Source organism: Nycticebus coucang, chromosome 2 (genome assembly GCF_027406575.1).
Source record: "Nycticebus coucang isolate mNycCou1 chromosome 2, mNycCou1.pri, whole genome shotgun sequence".
Lineage (NCBI taxonomy): Eukaryota > Metazoa > Chordata > Mammalia > Primates > Lorisidae > Nycticebus > Nycticebus coucang.
In genome coordinates, this window is record NC_069781.1 from 117851368 (window position 1) to 117866652 (window position 15285).

General features: G+C 54.4%; 1 protein-coding gene across 4 annotated transcripts in view; it reads left to right on the forward strand.

The window, feature by feature from the left end:
- SBNO2 (strawberry notch homolog 2) overlaps positions 1-15285 on the forward strand; it is a 59603-nt gene that overhangs the window by 33443 nt on the left and 10875 nt on the right. For 3 of the 4 annotated variants that reach the window (XM_053581451.1, XM_053581441.1, XM_053581450.1), the window contains 8 exons: positions 6491-6652; positions 9708-9791; positions 10062-10158; positions 10534-10685; positions 10802-10935; positions 11002-11092; positions 11251-11394; positions 15115-15232. In XM_053581451.1, coding sequence (XP_053437426.1) covers positions 6491-6652; positions 9708-9791; positions 10062-10158; positions 10534-10685; positions 10802-10935; positions 11002-11092; positions 11251-11394; positions 15115-15232 — 982 coding nt within the window. Of the gene's footprint in view, positions 1-2672; positions 4101-6490; positions 6653-9707; positions 9792-10061; positions 10159-10533; positions 10686-10801; positions 10936-11001; positions 11093-11250; positions 11395-15114; positions 15233-15285 lie in introns of those variants that run through there. The other variant, XM_053581448.1, reaches the window with a different exon arrangement.

Sequence of the window (15285 nt, forward strand, 5' to 3'; positions counted from 1 at the left end):
CCTCGGTAGAGTGCCATGACTTCACATGGCTCACAGCGACCTCAAACTCTTGGGCTTAAGTGATTCTCTTGCCTCAGCCTCCCAAGCAGCTGGGACTACAGGTGCCCGCCACAACACCCGGCTATTTTTTGGTTGCAGTTTGGCTGAGGCCGGGCTCGAACCCGCTACCCTCAGTATATGGGGCTGGCGCCCCACTCACCGAGCCACAGGTGCCACCCCACAGGCGAAGTTTTCTAAGGAGCCAGATTAGTTTCTTGGATCTGCTAAGAGAAAGCACCACAAATGGGGCAGTTTAAAAGGATAAGAATTTATGCCTCATGGGCTGGGCGTGGTGGCTAACGCCTGTAATCCCAGCACTCTGGGAGGCCAAAGCAGGTGTATTGCTTGAACTTAAAATTCAACACCAGCCTGAGCAAGAGAGAGACCCTGTTTCTAAAAAATGTAATAGCCATGCATTGTGGTGGGCACCTGTAGTCTCAGCTACTCAGGAGGCTGAGGCAAGAGGATCACTTGAGGCCAAGAGCTTGAGGTTGCTGTGAGCCATGATGCCACTGCACTCTACCAAGGGCAACAAACTGAGACTCCGGCTCAAAAAAAAAAAATTTATATCCTCAGTGCTAGAGCCCAGAAATCTGAGATCAAGGTTTCACAGGGTTGGGTTCCCTCCTCAGGCCCCAGGGTAGGGTCTTTTCTGCCTCTCCAGCTCCAGGATCTCCAGGTGTGCTTGGCTCCGGCCTCTGCCTCTTTTCTCCATGCAGCTGTGTCTCTGCATCTATGTTTATCCTTCATATCAGGACACCAGTCATTGGATAAAGGTCCACCCTAACCCAGTGTGACCTCATTTAACATGTCTGCAGAGACCCCCCCCTTCCCAAGTAACATCCCATTCACAGGTTCCAAGGGGTAGGAAATGTCACATCATTCTGGGGATACAGTTTATCCCTGAATGAGAACATTCTAGTGATGAGCACCACCCTGAGGGTTCTCCTCCCAGCCATCCAGAGGCTGGTGGTACCTGAGCAGTGCTGCCTGCCTATTATGGACCTGCTGGAAGCTGTTCTTGACTCTCCACCTTCCTGCTGCCTCCAGGAAGAGCCCAGCCATCCCTCTTGCCTCAGTTTCCCCAGTTGTAATGCAGGGATACACCACTTATAGTACAGGCTTATTATGAGTACCTCCCCCAGTGGGCGCTCAGCCAGGCCCACATGGGACATTTGGTCGGGTAAAGAGCTGGTCAGCATGGGAGGGTGTTTGGATCAAAGCAGGAGGCCCTGAGGGTGATGCCTGACTGGGCTGGTTCAGGCTTTCTTGGCTCGCCTATCTCTCTCTGTTCACAGGCAGTGCAGCCCAATCCCCTCCATGCTGGGCCAAGCCCAGAAGACAGGTATTCTCCAAGGGACACCCAGCCTGTGCCACCATGGCAGGCAGGTTGGGGGGCAGTTCTGTGTAGAAGGGTCAGTAAGGCATCTGGTACTGTGTGAATGACAGTGCCCCAGGCTGAGTCTCCCCCCAAGCATTCCTGTCTCCTAAGGACCTCCTACCCTGGCTCTGGACCACCTGGCAGGAGAGTCATCTGGAGACCAGGGAATGGAGGACTGAGTTGTCAGTTCCCAGACATTTGGGTAGCATTTCCTCAAATGTACTGTCAAGTTTAACTTTAATATGTTTGAGGCAAAATTCACAAACCATAAAAATATATTCACAGAGGTGTGCAACCACCATCTCTAATCCTAGAACATTCTCACATTCCCCAAAGGAAGCCCTGGCCCCATCAGCAACTGCCCCCACCCCGTCCCCAGCGCCTGGTTACCACAAATCTATGTTCTGTCTCTGTGGATCTGCCTGTTATGGACACTTCATATAAATGGAGTCACACACTATATGTCCTTTTGTGTGGCTTCTCTTACTGAGCACGACGTCCTCAAGGTCCATTCATGTTGTAGCCTTTGTCAGAGCCTCCTTATCATGGCTGAGTGATATTCCTGTGTATGCTTGGACCTTGTGGTATATTTATTCTTGAGAGATATTGGGCTTTTTTTTTTTTTAGAGACAGAGTCTCACTTTGTCACCCTCAGTAGAGTGTCATGGTGTTACAGCTTATAGCACCCTCCAGCTCTTGGGCTTAAGCAATTCTCTTGCCTTAGCCTCCCGAGTAGCTGGGACTACAGGGCTTGCCACAACACCCGGCTTTTTTTTGTTTTTGCAGTTTGGCTGGGGCCAGATTAAACCCGCCACCCTCAGTATATAGGGCCTGTGCCCAACTCACTGAGCCACAGTCACTGCCCGGGATATTGGCCTTTTTCTACTTTGGCCACTGTGACTCGTGCTGCTGTGCACATTTGTGTCTACATTTTTGCATGATATGTGTTTTTGTCCTTCTGGGGTTTCTGCCTAGCAAGAGCTACTGGGTGAAATGTTACTTCTGTTTCCCCTTTGAGGACCCCACAGATGAGGTCCTCACCAGCACTTGTTATTGTTGCCTCTTTGCTTGAGGCCATCTGGGGATATAATGTGGCCCCTTAATGGAGTTTAGATTAATACTTCTCTGATATATCTTTGGCCTTTGTGCATCTCCCCCCATTGGCAGTGGCTGCAGGAGCCAGTGTTGGTCCCCTGGGTAGAGGGGCAGCCATGGCAGCCAGGGGGTCTGTGCCTGTGTCATGGACAGACCCTATGGGGATGGCAAAGGGCATTTGGGTGAGAACAGGGAAAGCCTGGGAGCAGCTGCTGTGCATGGGCCATGCCTCTGGGGCCTCCACCAGAGGCCCAAGGCCCCCGGTTCCCCCTTGACAGCTCTGGAGGGGAGTCCCCCCATCCTGGGACCTTGACCCTTCTGGCCCAGCCACGGGGGTCCCTGGACATCTTGGGGCATTTCCTTCCTCTGCCAGCCTTAGGCTGGCTAGCTCCCTCTCCAGGCCCCTATCCTTTGGCTCAGGCTGGGGGTTGGGTCTTCATCCCTTACCCTTACAGAGGGCAGCCCGTCTGCAGTTTAGCCTCATCATAGATGTGGGCAAATAGAGGTCCCCTCTCCACAGTCAGCCATTCTCCCATCCCTTTTGTCCTAGAGTCCCCCTTACACCTCCCCAGCACCTCAGAGGACATCACAAATGACCCCTGTGGCTCCAGAGTGATGTCCAAGTGGGTACTACTCAGGCAGAAGGGCCAGTTTTTCTGGCAAGTTCTTTTGGCCAAGTGATTGAGCTAGCATGTAAGGCCCCACGAACCTTAGTACAGGGTCTCAGGTCGCTGTGCGCAGGTATAGGGCTGGGGTCCAGGGCATGGAGGGATGCAGGGCCAGCTTTGCCTGTGCCCACCCTCCCTGCCAGGCTCTTGCAGCCAGATCCAGGGGCAGGGTGGGGCATTGACCTGCAAGAGCAACATGGGGCCTCATGCGCCATCAATGCTTGGGCCCCCAGAGGGCTCCTGGGCAGGGAGCACCCAACTGGGGGCACAGCTCAAACGAAGGCCCTAAGGAGAGCTTGGGTATTGAGGTGAAAGGCTCTGGCCTGAGGGACCTTTAGGGGATCTGAGGGCAACTTGGCCTCAGTTTCCTTGCATGTGACTCAGGGGATGACTGTGCCTCTCACAGTGACTGCTGTGGGGACACCAAGTACAGTTGTGGGTCTGTGTCAAGCCTAGTGAGGCTGGGGCATGTAGACCAGAGCCTAGAGTGTTAGCAATCTGGGGAAATTGAGGCCTGTTCATACCTGGGCATTCTGCCCAAGTCCCAGGTACCCAGCCCTGGGGCACTCTGGCCAGTGGGGTGGTGTTGACAGCGCCTGTGGCTGCTACGCCCCATTCGGTAATTCTCCTGCACTGCCAGTAATCACCCTGGCTTACCAGGCATCATTTCCTGAAAGTCAGCCCAGGCTGAGAGGAAGTAGGCGCAGCGCTGACTAAACTGACATGCAAATACAGCCGGGCAGAGCTTGGCTGCCTCTGTCTGACCTGACAGACGCGATGCTGGAGCCACTGGAGCCACGGCCATTGCCATGAGGGACCCACTCTCCAGCGGCTCTTCCAGGGGGACCCAGGGCCCCCCACGTGCCACGACCATGTCCCAGCTACGGTTCTGGCTGCAGTTTGGGGCTCTCAACAAGGTAACGCCCCCTCCAGCCCCTGGTGACAAGGAGGCCCAGTATAGGTTGGGGCTGAAATCTCCTACCACCCAGTGAGCAGGGGCTGGTCAGCTACCTATAGGAGCTTCAGGAAGCTCCCCGCTGCTGTGCCTGCCCCCACCCTGCCCAGCCTCCTTTTATGGCAGAAGAATAAATCTGCTGGAATGTTCCGAGGCAGAGATTTGGGGACTTGGGACAAGAGACTCCACACGTGTGAGCTGGGGGGCTGGCGCAGGGGTAGGGAGGGAGGGAGCTAAAAGTGAAAGTAGCTGGAGGGGCTGCCCTCTCCCTAGAGAGGCCTCAGGTATCAATGGGGAGTTTGGTCATCCCAGGGGCTCCTCGCCAGGGGCAGGGGGGTTTCTATCAGAATTGCCTTGTGGACTGAGCTAGGTGAGCAGGGTTTGAGGCAGGCTCTGAGTACAGGTAGGGCTGTCCTTCCCCACTGCCCAGAGAAGGTACATCTAGGGGGGCAGGACCTTGTTTCTGGGGGTCGTTTCTTGGGTTGGCTTCCCTGAGCAGGAGGGGGTATGTCTGCTCTCTTGGGGTGGGGTGTCTCAAGGCAGGTCCTGCCAGCTCCCTGCCTTATCCAGGGCCCCCTGGATGCTGCAGAGACAACCACAGTAGTTCACTTCAAGCCCCTGGAACCCCAGACTGCTGGTGGCTGCCACCTTCCTGGTGCTGTGGGAAGGGTATGCCGAGGGCCAGCCCAGGGCCCCATGCTCCAGGACAGGGCATCTGAAGGCAGCAGGGCCCAAGGGAGGGGTCTCCTCCCACCACCCACCACTGGCACCACCCACACATGAGCAGGGTTGGGCAGGGGTGGAGCCTCAGGGACCAGTGGGAGCCTCAACTCCTTTGTCCCTGAAGTGGGGGACCTGGACAGCTAAGCTGGCAGTGAAAGCCTCTATTGCTGGGCACCCATCTGGGTGACCTGCTCTGGTGGGGGAACAGGAGGGGTGCCGAGCCGGGGACCACAATCACAAAGCTAAGAGAGCTGCCACATGGCCTGTTAAAAGTGTTGGGATGATGGGAAAGCAGGCAGTGCAGTCCTGTGCACTCTACCCCTGATGCCTGTGTTATAGCTGATGTACCAGAACTGATATGTTATTACTGAGGATTGGAGCCCATGCTTGATTTGGACTTCCTCAGTTTCCCCCTCATGCCCTCTCAGGCCCCTCTGGGTTCTGGGGGTTCCTCAGATGTCCCTGTCTTGGGTGCCCTTGGACAGACTTTCTGGCGGCTTCCTTAAGGATAGATGATGACGGGCTCTGGGAGGGGCACCTGGCAGGGAGAGCCACACTCATGCCCTCCTTTCCAGGGTCCCTATTTGCAGCATGGTCTGTCCCTGCTGGCGTGGCCCTGAGCACCCGGGGGTGTGGTCTAGCTGTCTCCACTGTGGGGACCCTCCCCCTCCTTCCAGACTATGCACCGAGGGGGGAGTCACTGTGGAGGTAGGGCTCTTCCATGTGCTCCTATCAGAGCCCTAGCCGGGTCTCAGCCCTGTCTTCCCCAACATGGAAGCAGGACTCTGGCAGGGGCCTCCAGGTTACACCGGAGGGGCTGGCATACGGCTGCTCCCAGATATGGCCAAGAAGGATTTTAGCAAAATCAGGTACCACTTCCACCTGGATATGGGAGTGTCCAGTATTGAGCACCAGCCAGGCCTGCATAGGTGCTAAGGTGGGGGTGGGATCTGTGTGGAGGAGGTGCTGACCAAGCAGGCCCTGGTGAGAGGGTATCCCCACCCCTGCACCTTACCTTCTAAAATGTGGGTTAATGAATAGTATATACATACTCTACTTCCACAGGGCACACTGTCCCTTAAGTTATCACCACCTCTGCTGGGGGAACTGGCCACCTCCAGGGTCATCCTGTGCCTCCGAAGCTGATGTCGCTCACCTTTTGCTGTTTCTTCCCTTTTTTTTTTTTTTTTTTTTTAACAGCTTTGCCAAGCTGTGATTCACATGCTATATGGTTCACTCACTCAGTGTACGTTGGGTGCTTTTAGTGCAATCATAGTGTGTGATTGTCAGCTTCAGAACACCTGGCACCCCAGAGGAAGCCTCATCCCCATTAGCAGTCAGTCCCCACCAAGACTGATTGCAGTTTGGGGCTCTCAACTGCAGACCCAGCAGCCACTAATCTGTGGGTCTGCCCATTCTAAGCATTTCATAAAAATGGAATTGCACACAGTGTATCCTTCTGTGTGGCTTCTCTCACTGAACATGATGTCCTTAAGGTCCCTGGCCTATGTCAGAGCCTCATTTCTTTTCATGGCTGAGACACATTGCAGTGTGTGGATGGACCATGTTGTTTTTTGCCCACCTATCAGTGGACACTGGCTGCCCTCCTCACCTGTGACTGTCCTCCAGGATTCTTCGTACTTCGAGGATCTCTCCAATGCCTCCATCTTCTCCTCCTCTGTGGACTCCCTGTCGGACATCGTGGACACGCCTGACTTCCTGCCAGCTGACAGCCTTAGTCAGGTACCCACCATCTGGGATGTGAGCACCGCCTCATCTGCCCATGACAAGGTCAGTGCCTCTGGACCCTGCCTAGCACCGGAGGCTGGCCCAGGACCCATCCCCTATCTGGGGGACCCATAGGGGATCATCCAAGATCCACTTCTCCCAAGATGGGCGAGGTGGAGGGGGGTCAGCTGTTCACTGACGTGGGGGAGGTGGCCATTTGTGTGTGGGGGTCCCCCGTTCTTGTATAAACCTTGGGGTAGGTCAGGCCCCATCCCTGTTGGGGAAACAGGTATTCACCTAGGAGATGAGCAAAAACCCATTTTGGGTTTTGGAGAAGTTTTTTTGTTTGTTTTTGAGACAGAATCTCACTCTATTGCCCTGGAGTCAGCCTAGCTTACAGCAACCTCAAACTCTTGAGCTCAAGAATCCTCTTGCCTCAGCCTCCTGAGTAGCTAGGACTACAGGTGACCACCACATTGCCCAGCTAGTTTTTCTATTTTTAGTAGAGACAAGGTATCACTCTTTCTCAAGCTGGTCTCAAACTCCTGAGCTCAGACGATCCACCTGCCTTGGCCTCCCAGAGTGCTTAGATTACAGGTGTGAGCCACTGCACCTAGCCAGCAAAAAGCCATTTTGGAGACCAGCTCTCTCTTCAGGCAATTCTGCCCCCCTGGGGACATTAGGCCATGTCTGGGGATATCTGTGGTTGTCACAACTAGGTTGAGGGATGCTCCTGGCATAGGGTGGGTAGAGGCCAGGGATGCTGCTCAGCACCTCACAGAGAAATGGGACCCCAGTGTCCACAGAACTTAGGGGAGAACCTGCTGTACAGAAGCACTAGGCATGGAGTGGGATAGAGAGAGGCAGGCAGGCAGGGAGGGAGGAGCAGCGCCCACAGGGGTCCTATTAGGCTTACCAACCTGGGGGGTTCTGATAGCCGTGCATGTGGTCACATAGGAGCTCTGAAGTCCAGGTTGTCAAAGTCCCTCCCAGGGCTGGATGAAAAGTCAGACATGGTCCTCCTTGTTGTGAGGACATTAGTCCTGGGGGCAGGACTGAGATTTGCCACCGTGTAGCTTCTGGTGTGAAATGTGGGCCAGCCCTGGGGGGTCAGAGGCAGCAGGGCAGCAGGCAGAATGGATGATTCCAACCCATTCCCAGCACTAGGCAGTGGGGGTATCTGTTCTGAGGGAGGCAGAATAGGCCACCAGGCCCAGGGAGCTCCCCATATTCCCCTCAGGCCATTCCAGGGTCTTCTACCATGAGTAAGGCTTCTAGACTTCAGGAGCTGGAAGTTGTAAATGTGTCCATGGGCTAAGTGGCCCTCCGCAGTGGATACTGGTGGAAAGCTCCCCTGAGACCCTCAGGAAGGGTCTGGCCTAGGCAGCAGGACACATAAGCTGGGAGCATGGGGCCCCTAGGGGAAAAGTGTCTGGAGTGCTCTGCAGCTACGGTGGGCACCTTAGACTATTCCACTTGACACAAGGTTTCAGGGTCTTTGCCTGGGACCCATGCCCATCCCAGCTGCTTACAGGTTCATGGCAGGGCACAGGAGAAGGGGCCAGGGCCCACACAACCTACAGTGAATAGTACAAGGGCATCTGAAACCTAATGCCCCAGAGCCTGGCCAGCCCAGCCGGGAACAGTGACTCAGCCTTCCAGGAACCCTGCAACGCCTGTTTGTTTGCGTTTTTGTTAATTAAAAAAAAAAAAAAAAAAAAGAGCAGAGAATTGAGTATAGGTTTCTAACCTTCCTGTGCCCCACTTCCATTTTCTTTTATGAAAACTTTGGGAGTATGTCCAGCCTTAGAAAAAAACAAGAGCCATGAGAGTCAAGTTAATCAACTCTCAACCAAATGCTCTAAGGCTCCTGTAGCTCCCAGGGGAGACCCCAAAACTGTCCAGTGTGCTCAACACTACCCCCAGCATCTCAGGACATTGGACATCCCGGTAGGGGTCTGGGTCTAGAAGTGATCTCTTTCTTGCTGTTTTTCACATTGACATCTATTTATGATGAGCATCTGTCATTGTTAATAAGCTTTGTTTGCTAAATAGCAGGTCTGTCTTGAAATCATAGTTCCCACATTCAGTGTCTGGGTATAAGTGATGGATGTTACTGATTACATCTTTCCCTGGGCAGGCAGGTTAGGGGCTGTATCCTGATTAATCCCAGGGCATCTGGGTCTCCTGTCCTAGCTATCCATAGGCTCTTGAGCTTGGTCAGTTCTGAGACCTCAGAATGGGCCATGTTCCCCAAGGGCTCACAAATACATCCCAGAGGCCCGGCCACACCTGGCTGCCTAGTCTCAGAGGCAGTGCCTGTGGCCAGCCTTCTGTCCTTCCCTCTGTCCATCCCCATCCATCACTCTCTCCTGCCCTCTCTCCATACCTTTGTCTGCTTTCTGTCCAGCCCCCTTCCTATCCATCCCTCTCTCCTGTCTTTTGTCTAGTACCCTGTCCTGCCCTCTGTCCTACTTTCTGTACTGCTCTCTGTCAACTAAGATGAAATCAGGCAGTATCCTCCCCAGGGTGGGCTGTGTCCTCTAATCCCTGTGTGAGGAGCCTTCACCCATGGTGGAGAAAGAGTGAGGGACTTCCCCTTGGCTCCCCTTCCCCTCAGGAGTATAAGCTAGCCAAGTGAGAGATGAGACCAGGCCTACACCTATCCATTCAGATGGCTCTGCTGGCCTTTGGCTCATGTTGCCACTGGATGGGGAGCTCCCAGCCCCCACATCCTCCCCTCTCCTGAGTTCCCCCTACCCCCGAACGGGGCTGGCACAGTCTCACATCCTCTGACTCCGTCCTCAGCTGCCCTGCCAGCTCCCACTGGACCAAGGCAAGGGGCTGTTGTCTGTTAGAACTCGCCAAGAACCTTCCTCAAGGCCAGTTCCACATATGCTAGGAGGGCAGCAGGAGGGAGGCTGGTGCTGGCTTGCAAGATTGAGCCACGGCCCAAGGGAGGCCAAGGGTGCACCAGGCCACACTGGGGACAGCAGGAGTGCATGGCCCAGGGCCATAGCAAGTCAGGGCGGGGAAACCTGTCTCTGGTGGCTGGACTAGTATGATCTTTGGCCACAGCCTGCCCTGTTGAGCCTGGCTGACATTCTCTCCCCTCCAGCTATTCCTGCCTAGTGGGCCGTTTCCAGGCCTTGAGGAAACTGCGCCCTCCCTCCCCAGCACCCCACTTCTTGTCAGCTACCAGGTAAGTGGGACCTGCCTTTCTCATGGGACTGGGACGAGGTGTGTCTCACACATACAGGCCTCCAGTCTGCCAGCCCTGGGCCAGCCTAGAAGCAGGCAGTGCCCATTTTACAGATGGGGAAACTGAGGCTGTTTCTTTGCTACAACGGGGCTGGCGGCACCATTTCCCACAAACTGGAGGTCAGTTGGCCATGTAGTCAGCCAGGCCCCTGCCTCTGGGGGAAGGCTGGGCGGTGCCAATAGGCCCTGCTGAAGCTGTCTGTGGCCTCAGTCGCAGAGTCAGCCCGAGGAGGAAGACGAGGCAGAGGAGGACGAGGCAGAGGAGCTGGGCCACACTGAGACCTATGCCGATTATGTGCCTTCCAAATGTGAGTGGCCCAGTCAGCTCCCTCCAGCCTGCACTGCCCCACAGGGACATTTGGTTCTTGGGCCCCTGAAGCTGCAAGTAGGATAGGAGGGGCCAGTTCTACAGTGTATACAAAACCCAAGGTTCCCAGAGACCAGAATTACAGAAGTGCTTTTCAGCTTCTCCCACCCGGATTTTAGGGATCTACTCCATCCTTGGCCATGCCCCATACCTACCCTGCCTGTCTGGCCATGCCTGTGGCCACACCCCTAAACCACCTGTCAGAGCCTGGCCATGCCCTGGACCACACCCCCAAACCACCTGGCAGCTACTGACCACACGCCAGCCTACCCAGCTGGTTCTGGCCGTGCCCATAACCACATCCCTTCCTCTGCAGCCAAGATTGGGAAGCAGCACCCTGATCGTGTCGTGGAGACTAGCACGCTGTCCAGCGTCCCACCCCCAGACATCACCTATACCCTGGCCCTGCCCTCAGACAGTGGAGTTCTGTCTGCCCTGCAGCTGGAGGCCATCACCTATGCCTGCCAGGTGACCAGTGGCTGCCCTCACTATCTCTGCCCACTTCATCCCATCCTTGAAGGTGGGGGTGCAGAGTCACACACACCACCAGGTCCTGACCACCATCCTCCACTCTGTCACGACAGCAACATGAGGTCCTGCTCCCCAGTGGGCAGAGGGCAGGCTTCCTTATTGGCGATGGGGCTGGCGTGGGTAAGGGCCGCACAGTGGCTGGCGTCATCCTGGAAAACCATCTGCGCAGCAGGAAGAAGGCACTGTGGTAAGCACCAGGCTTGGCGGGGGCAGGTGGGGCAGAGAGGGCCAGTCTGACGTCCCCCACTCCCAGGTTTAGTGTCTCCAACGACCTCAAGTATGATGCAGAGCGGGACCTGCGTGACATCGAGGCACCTGGTATCCCAGTACATGCACTCAGCAAGGTGGGCGCCCACACTCCCCTGGGGCATGTAGAGGCTGATGAGGCAGCTCTGCCCAGACCCCTGTATGAATGAGAATCTGATGCCCAGTGAGGGCCTGGGGTTGGTCAGAGTGCCCAGTGAGCCACTTCCATCCCCACAACTGCCCCCTGTGTTCTCAGATCAAATACGGTGACAACACTACCTCAGAGGGCGTCCTCTTCGCCACCTATTCTGCCCTGATTGGGGAGAGCCAGGCAGGCGGGCAGCACCGCACACGCCTCCGGCAGATCCTCGACTGGTGTGGGGAGGGCTTCGAGGGCGTCGTATCCTGCCATCCTGCCTGGTGTGGGGGAGTGTGGGGTGTGGCAGGGGGGCCGTTCTTGAGTGTTCCCCCTACCTCTGCAGGATTCTGGCTAGAGGACAGTTTATAGATGCACCCAGAGGTGTCAAGGACACAGGCCCCTAGGCTCTTCCCACTGTGGTGGGAAGCCCCCAGTTCAGTAAAGCATTTTCTCCTTTTCCCTCCCCTCTCTCTTTTTTTTTGGAAACAGAGTCTCAAGCTGTCACCCTGGGTAGAGTGCTGTGGCGTCGTAGCTCACAGCAACCTCAAACTCTTGGGCTTAAGCAATTCTCTTGCCTCAGCCTCCCAAGTAGCTGGGACTACCCGCCACAACACCCAGCTATTTTTGTTGTTGTTGTTGTTGTTGTTTTAGCTGGCCTGGGCCAGGTTCAAATCCACTAGCCTCAGTATAAGCAGCCGGCACCCTACCCACTGAGCTATGGGCACCATCCTCCCTCCTCTCTTAAAACTTTTTATTTTTTGAGACAGTCTCAAGCTGTCACCCTGGGTAGAGCACTGTGGCGTCCCAGCTCACAGCCACTTCCAACTCTTGGATGTAAGTGATTCTTTTGCCTCAGCCTCTCAAGTTGCTGGGACCACAAGCACCTGCCACACGCCTGGCTATTTTTGGTTGCAGTTGTCATTGTTTGGCAGGCCCAGGGTGGATTCGAACCCGCCATCTCCAGTGTATATGGCTGGTGCCCTAGCCACTTGAACCACAGGTGCTGAGCCGACTTTTACTGATTTATTTGAGACAGAGTCTCACTCTGTCACCTGGGCTAGAATGCAGTGTAGCCTCAAATTCCTGTGCTCAAGTGATCCTCGTTCCTTCGCCTCCTGAGTAGCTGGGACTACAGGCACCCACCACAATGTCCAGCTAATTTATTCTATTTTTAGTAGAGATGGAGTCTTGCTATTGCTCAGGATGGTCTCAAACTCCTGAGCTCAAGCAATCCTCCCACCTTAGTCTCCCAAAGTGCTGAGATTACAGGGGTGAGCCACTGCACCTGGCATCAAAGCTTTTAAATTATCATGTCTTCTGTTGCACAAAATTATAGAAAAATTGAAAATCACACCAAAGTGAGCAAGAGCTGCACTACATCTCTTCCCAGTGGGCCAGCCAGGGCAGATCCTATGATGTGTGCTTCCGTGTTAACTATCTTGCAACATTGCACATGGAGTGGTGAGCTTGTTCCCACCAGCAGTACCCGTAAATCATCCCCTCCTTGGTCAGCCATAGCGTCTCCACATCCCCAGGGAGCCACCAAGTGGGGCCTGTCCTGAGTATTCCTACACAGGTGCCTGTGGAGGTCCTCTCAGGGTCCTATCCTGGGCATTGAGTCACCTGCTCTCCAGTAGAAGCAGCCTCTGGAATCTCTCCCCCTTGGGACTGTCAAGGCCTTCAAATTCTCCATGATAGAGCTGGGAGCCCATCAGGGTTTCAGCCTTAGTACCCCCTAGCCTGAGAGGCTTACCCAAGTGCAAGCTCCCCATGCCATTTTTTCCCCCACATATGCCCCTGTGAGTGCTGCTCCATCACTGTGTATCATCAGCTACCAACCTGTTTCCCTATTGTGGAAGACTTGTCGTCTCCAACAGCACCCCTCCCCCCCCAACCCGGTTATAAATATCCCTGAAGGAGTAAGCCCATCCTGTCCAGGCTCAGGGAAAAGAAGGGGATGTGACCTGTTGTGTCCACTCTGTACAAGGGTGGAATGCAGTCATGCCTTTGCTATTCAGTGATGGACCTGTTCAGTGAAGCACTTGATGCACCTGATGGCACCTCCATGCAACATCATACAGAAAATAACATCAGCATCATGCCCTTGATGAGCTGTGTGCTTGGTAACAAATCCAGGTGTTCGATTTGTATTCTGCCCACTTCCCTCCATCAGTCCTTTGTATAAGTATGCTTTCCTGTAATTCGCTTTGTGCTTTTTAAAATACTGAGAGGGGCTGGGAGCACTGGGTCATACCTGTAGTCCTAGCACTTTGGGAGGTGGAAAGAGTAGGATCACTTGAGTGTTCAGTGACTGAACAGGAGTTCAAGACTGCAGTGAGCTGTGCTCCTACCACTGCACTCCATCATGGATGACAGGGTCTCTTGACAGGGTGACCCTGTCTTTTCAAAAAACTGAAGTTAATCCCAAGGAGAAAGGCCTGGTGCAGTGGCTCACATCTATAATACCAGCACTCTGGGAGGCCAAGGAGGGTGAGCTCCTTGTCACCTGAGCGCACAAGTTCGAGACCAGTGTGAGCTAGAGCAAGATCCTGTCTCTAAAACACAGCCAGGCACTGTGGCAGGTGCCTGTAGTCCCAGCTACTCGGGAGGCTGAGGCAAGGGAATCGCTTGAGCCCGAGTCTAAAGTTGCTATGAGCTATGACACTACAGCACTCTACACGGGGTGGGCTGTGACAAAATGAGACACTGTCTCAAAAATAATAATAATAATAATAATACCAAGGCAATTTTTTTTCTTCAATATCACTTTTTTTTTTTTGAGACAGTCTCATTCTGTTGCCTGGGCTAGAGTGCCATGACCTCAACCTAGCTCACAGCAAACTTAAACTCCTACGTGCAAGTGATCCTCCTGCCTCAACCTCCCAAGTAGCTGGAATTACAGGCACCCACCACTATGCCCAGCTAATTTTTCAGTTTTTAGTAGAGACAGGGTCTCACTGTTGCTCAGGCTGGACTCAATTTCAGAGCTCAAGCAATCCTGCCTCGGCCTCCCAGAGTGCTAGGATTACAGGCCTGAGCCACCACACTTACCTTCAATATCACTTTTTTTTTTTTGAGGCAGAGTCTCCCTTTGTTGTGCCTAGTAGAGTGCTCTGGCATCATAGCTCACAGCAACCTCTAACTCATGGGCTCAACCATTCTCTTGCTCAGCCTCCCAAGTAGCTGGGACGACAGGTGCCCAACACAATGCCTGGCTATTTTTATAGAGATGAGGTCTCACTCTGTCTCAGGCTGGTTGAGAACTTGTGAGCTCAGGCAATCCACCCTCTTTGGCCTCCCAAAGTGTTGCAATCACACCCTGCAATATCACTTCTTTTTTTTTGTTTTGTAGAGACAGAGTCTCACTTTATGGCCCTCGGTAGAGTGCCATGGCATCACACAGCTCACAGCTACCTCCAACTCCTGGGCTTAAGCGATTCTCTTGCCTCAGCCTCCTGAAGCTGGGACTACAGGCACCTGCCACAATACCCAGCTATTTTTTGGTTGCAGTTCAGCCGAGGCCGGGTTTGAACCCGCCACCCTCGGTATATGGGGCCGGCGCCTTACCGACTGAGCCATAGGCGCCGCCCTGCAGTATCACTTCTTAATAAGGGATCACTACAGATACACATGTAGAATAAGAAAGAAAACAGAGAGAGAGATCCCAAATGCTCTTTCCCCATCTTCCCCTGGCAACATCTATAGATCCTAAGGGTCAGGCCTTGTTGAGGTGGAGGCAGCCCACTCTTCCTTGCCAGGGCCCCCCACCTCCCTGGTGCCCATTGGTATGCATGTCTGTGTGCCTATGGCCTTTGCAACCACCTGTGGCAAATACCCCGGGTCATGACTTTCGAAATCCACATCACTCAGGGGCATTTGCCCCAACCAGAAAGGTGAGGACCCTCCCCTTAAGTCAGGGCCTGAGCCCCTGGGGCTGCCCACTGTCCTTCCAGAACAATCCTTAACTCATCCCCAACCCAGATCATTTTTGATGAATGCCACAAAGCAAAGAATGCCAGCTCCACCAAGATGGGCAAGGCTGTGCTGGACCTGCAGAACAAGCTGCCCCTGGCCCGGGTGGTCTACGCCAGCGCCACAGGTGGGGAGCACAGGGGTGGGGCCTTGGTAGGCAGCCTGATCACAGATATGCCA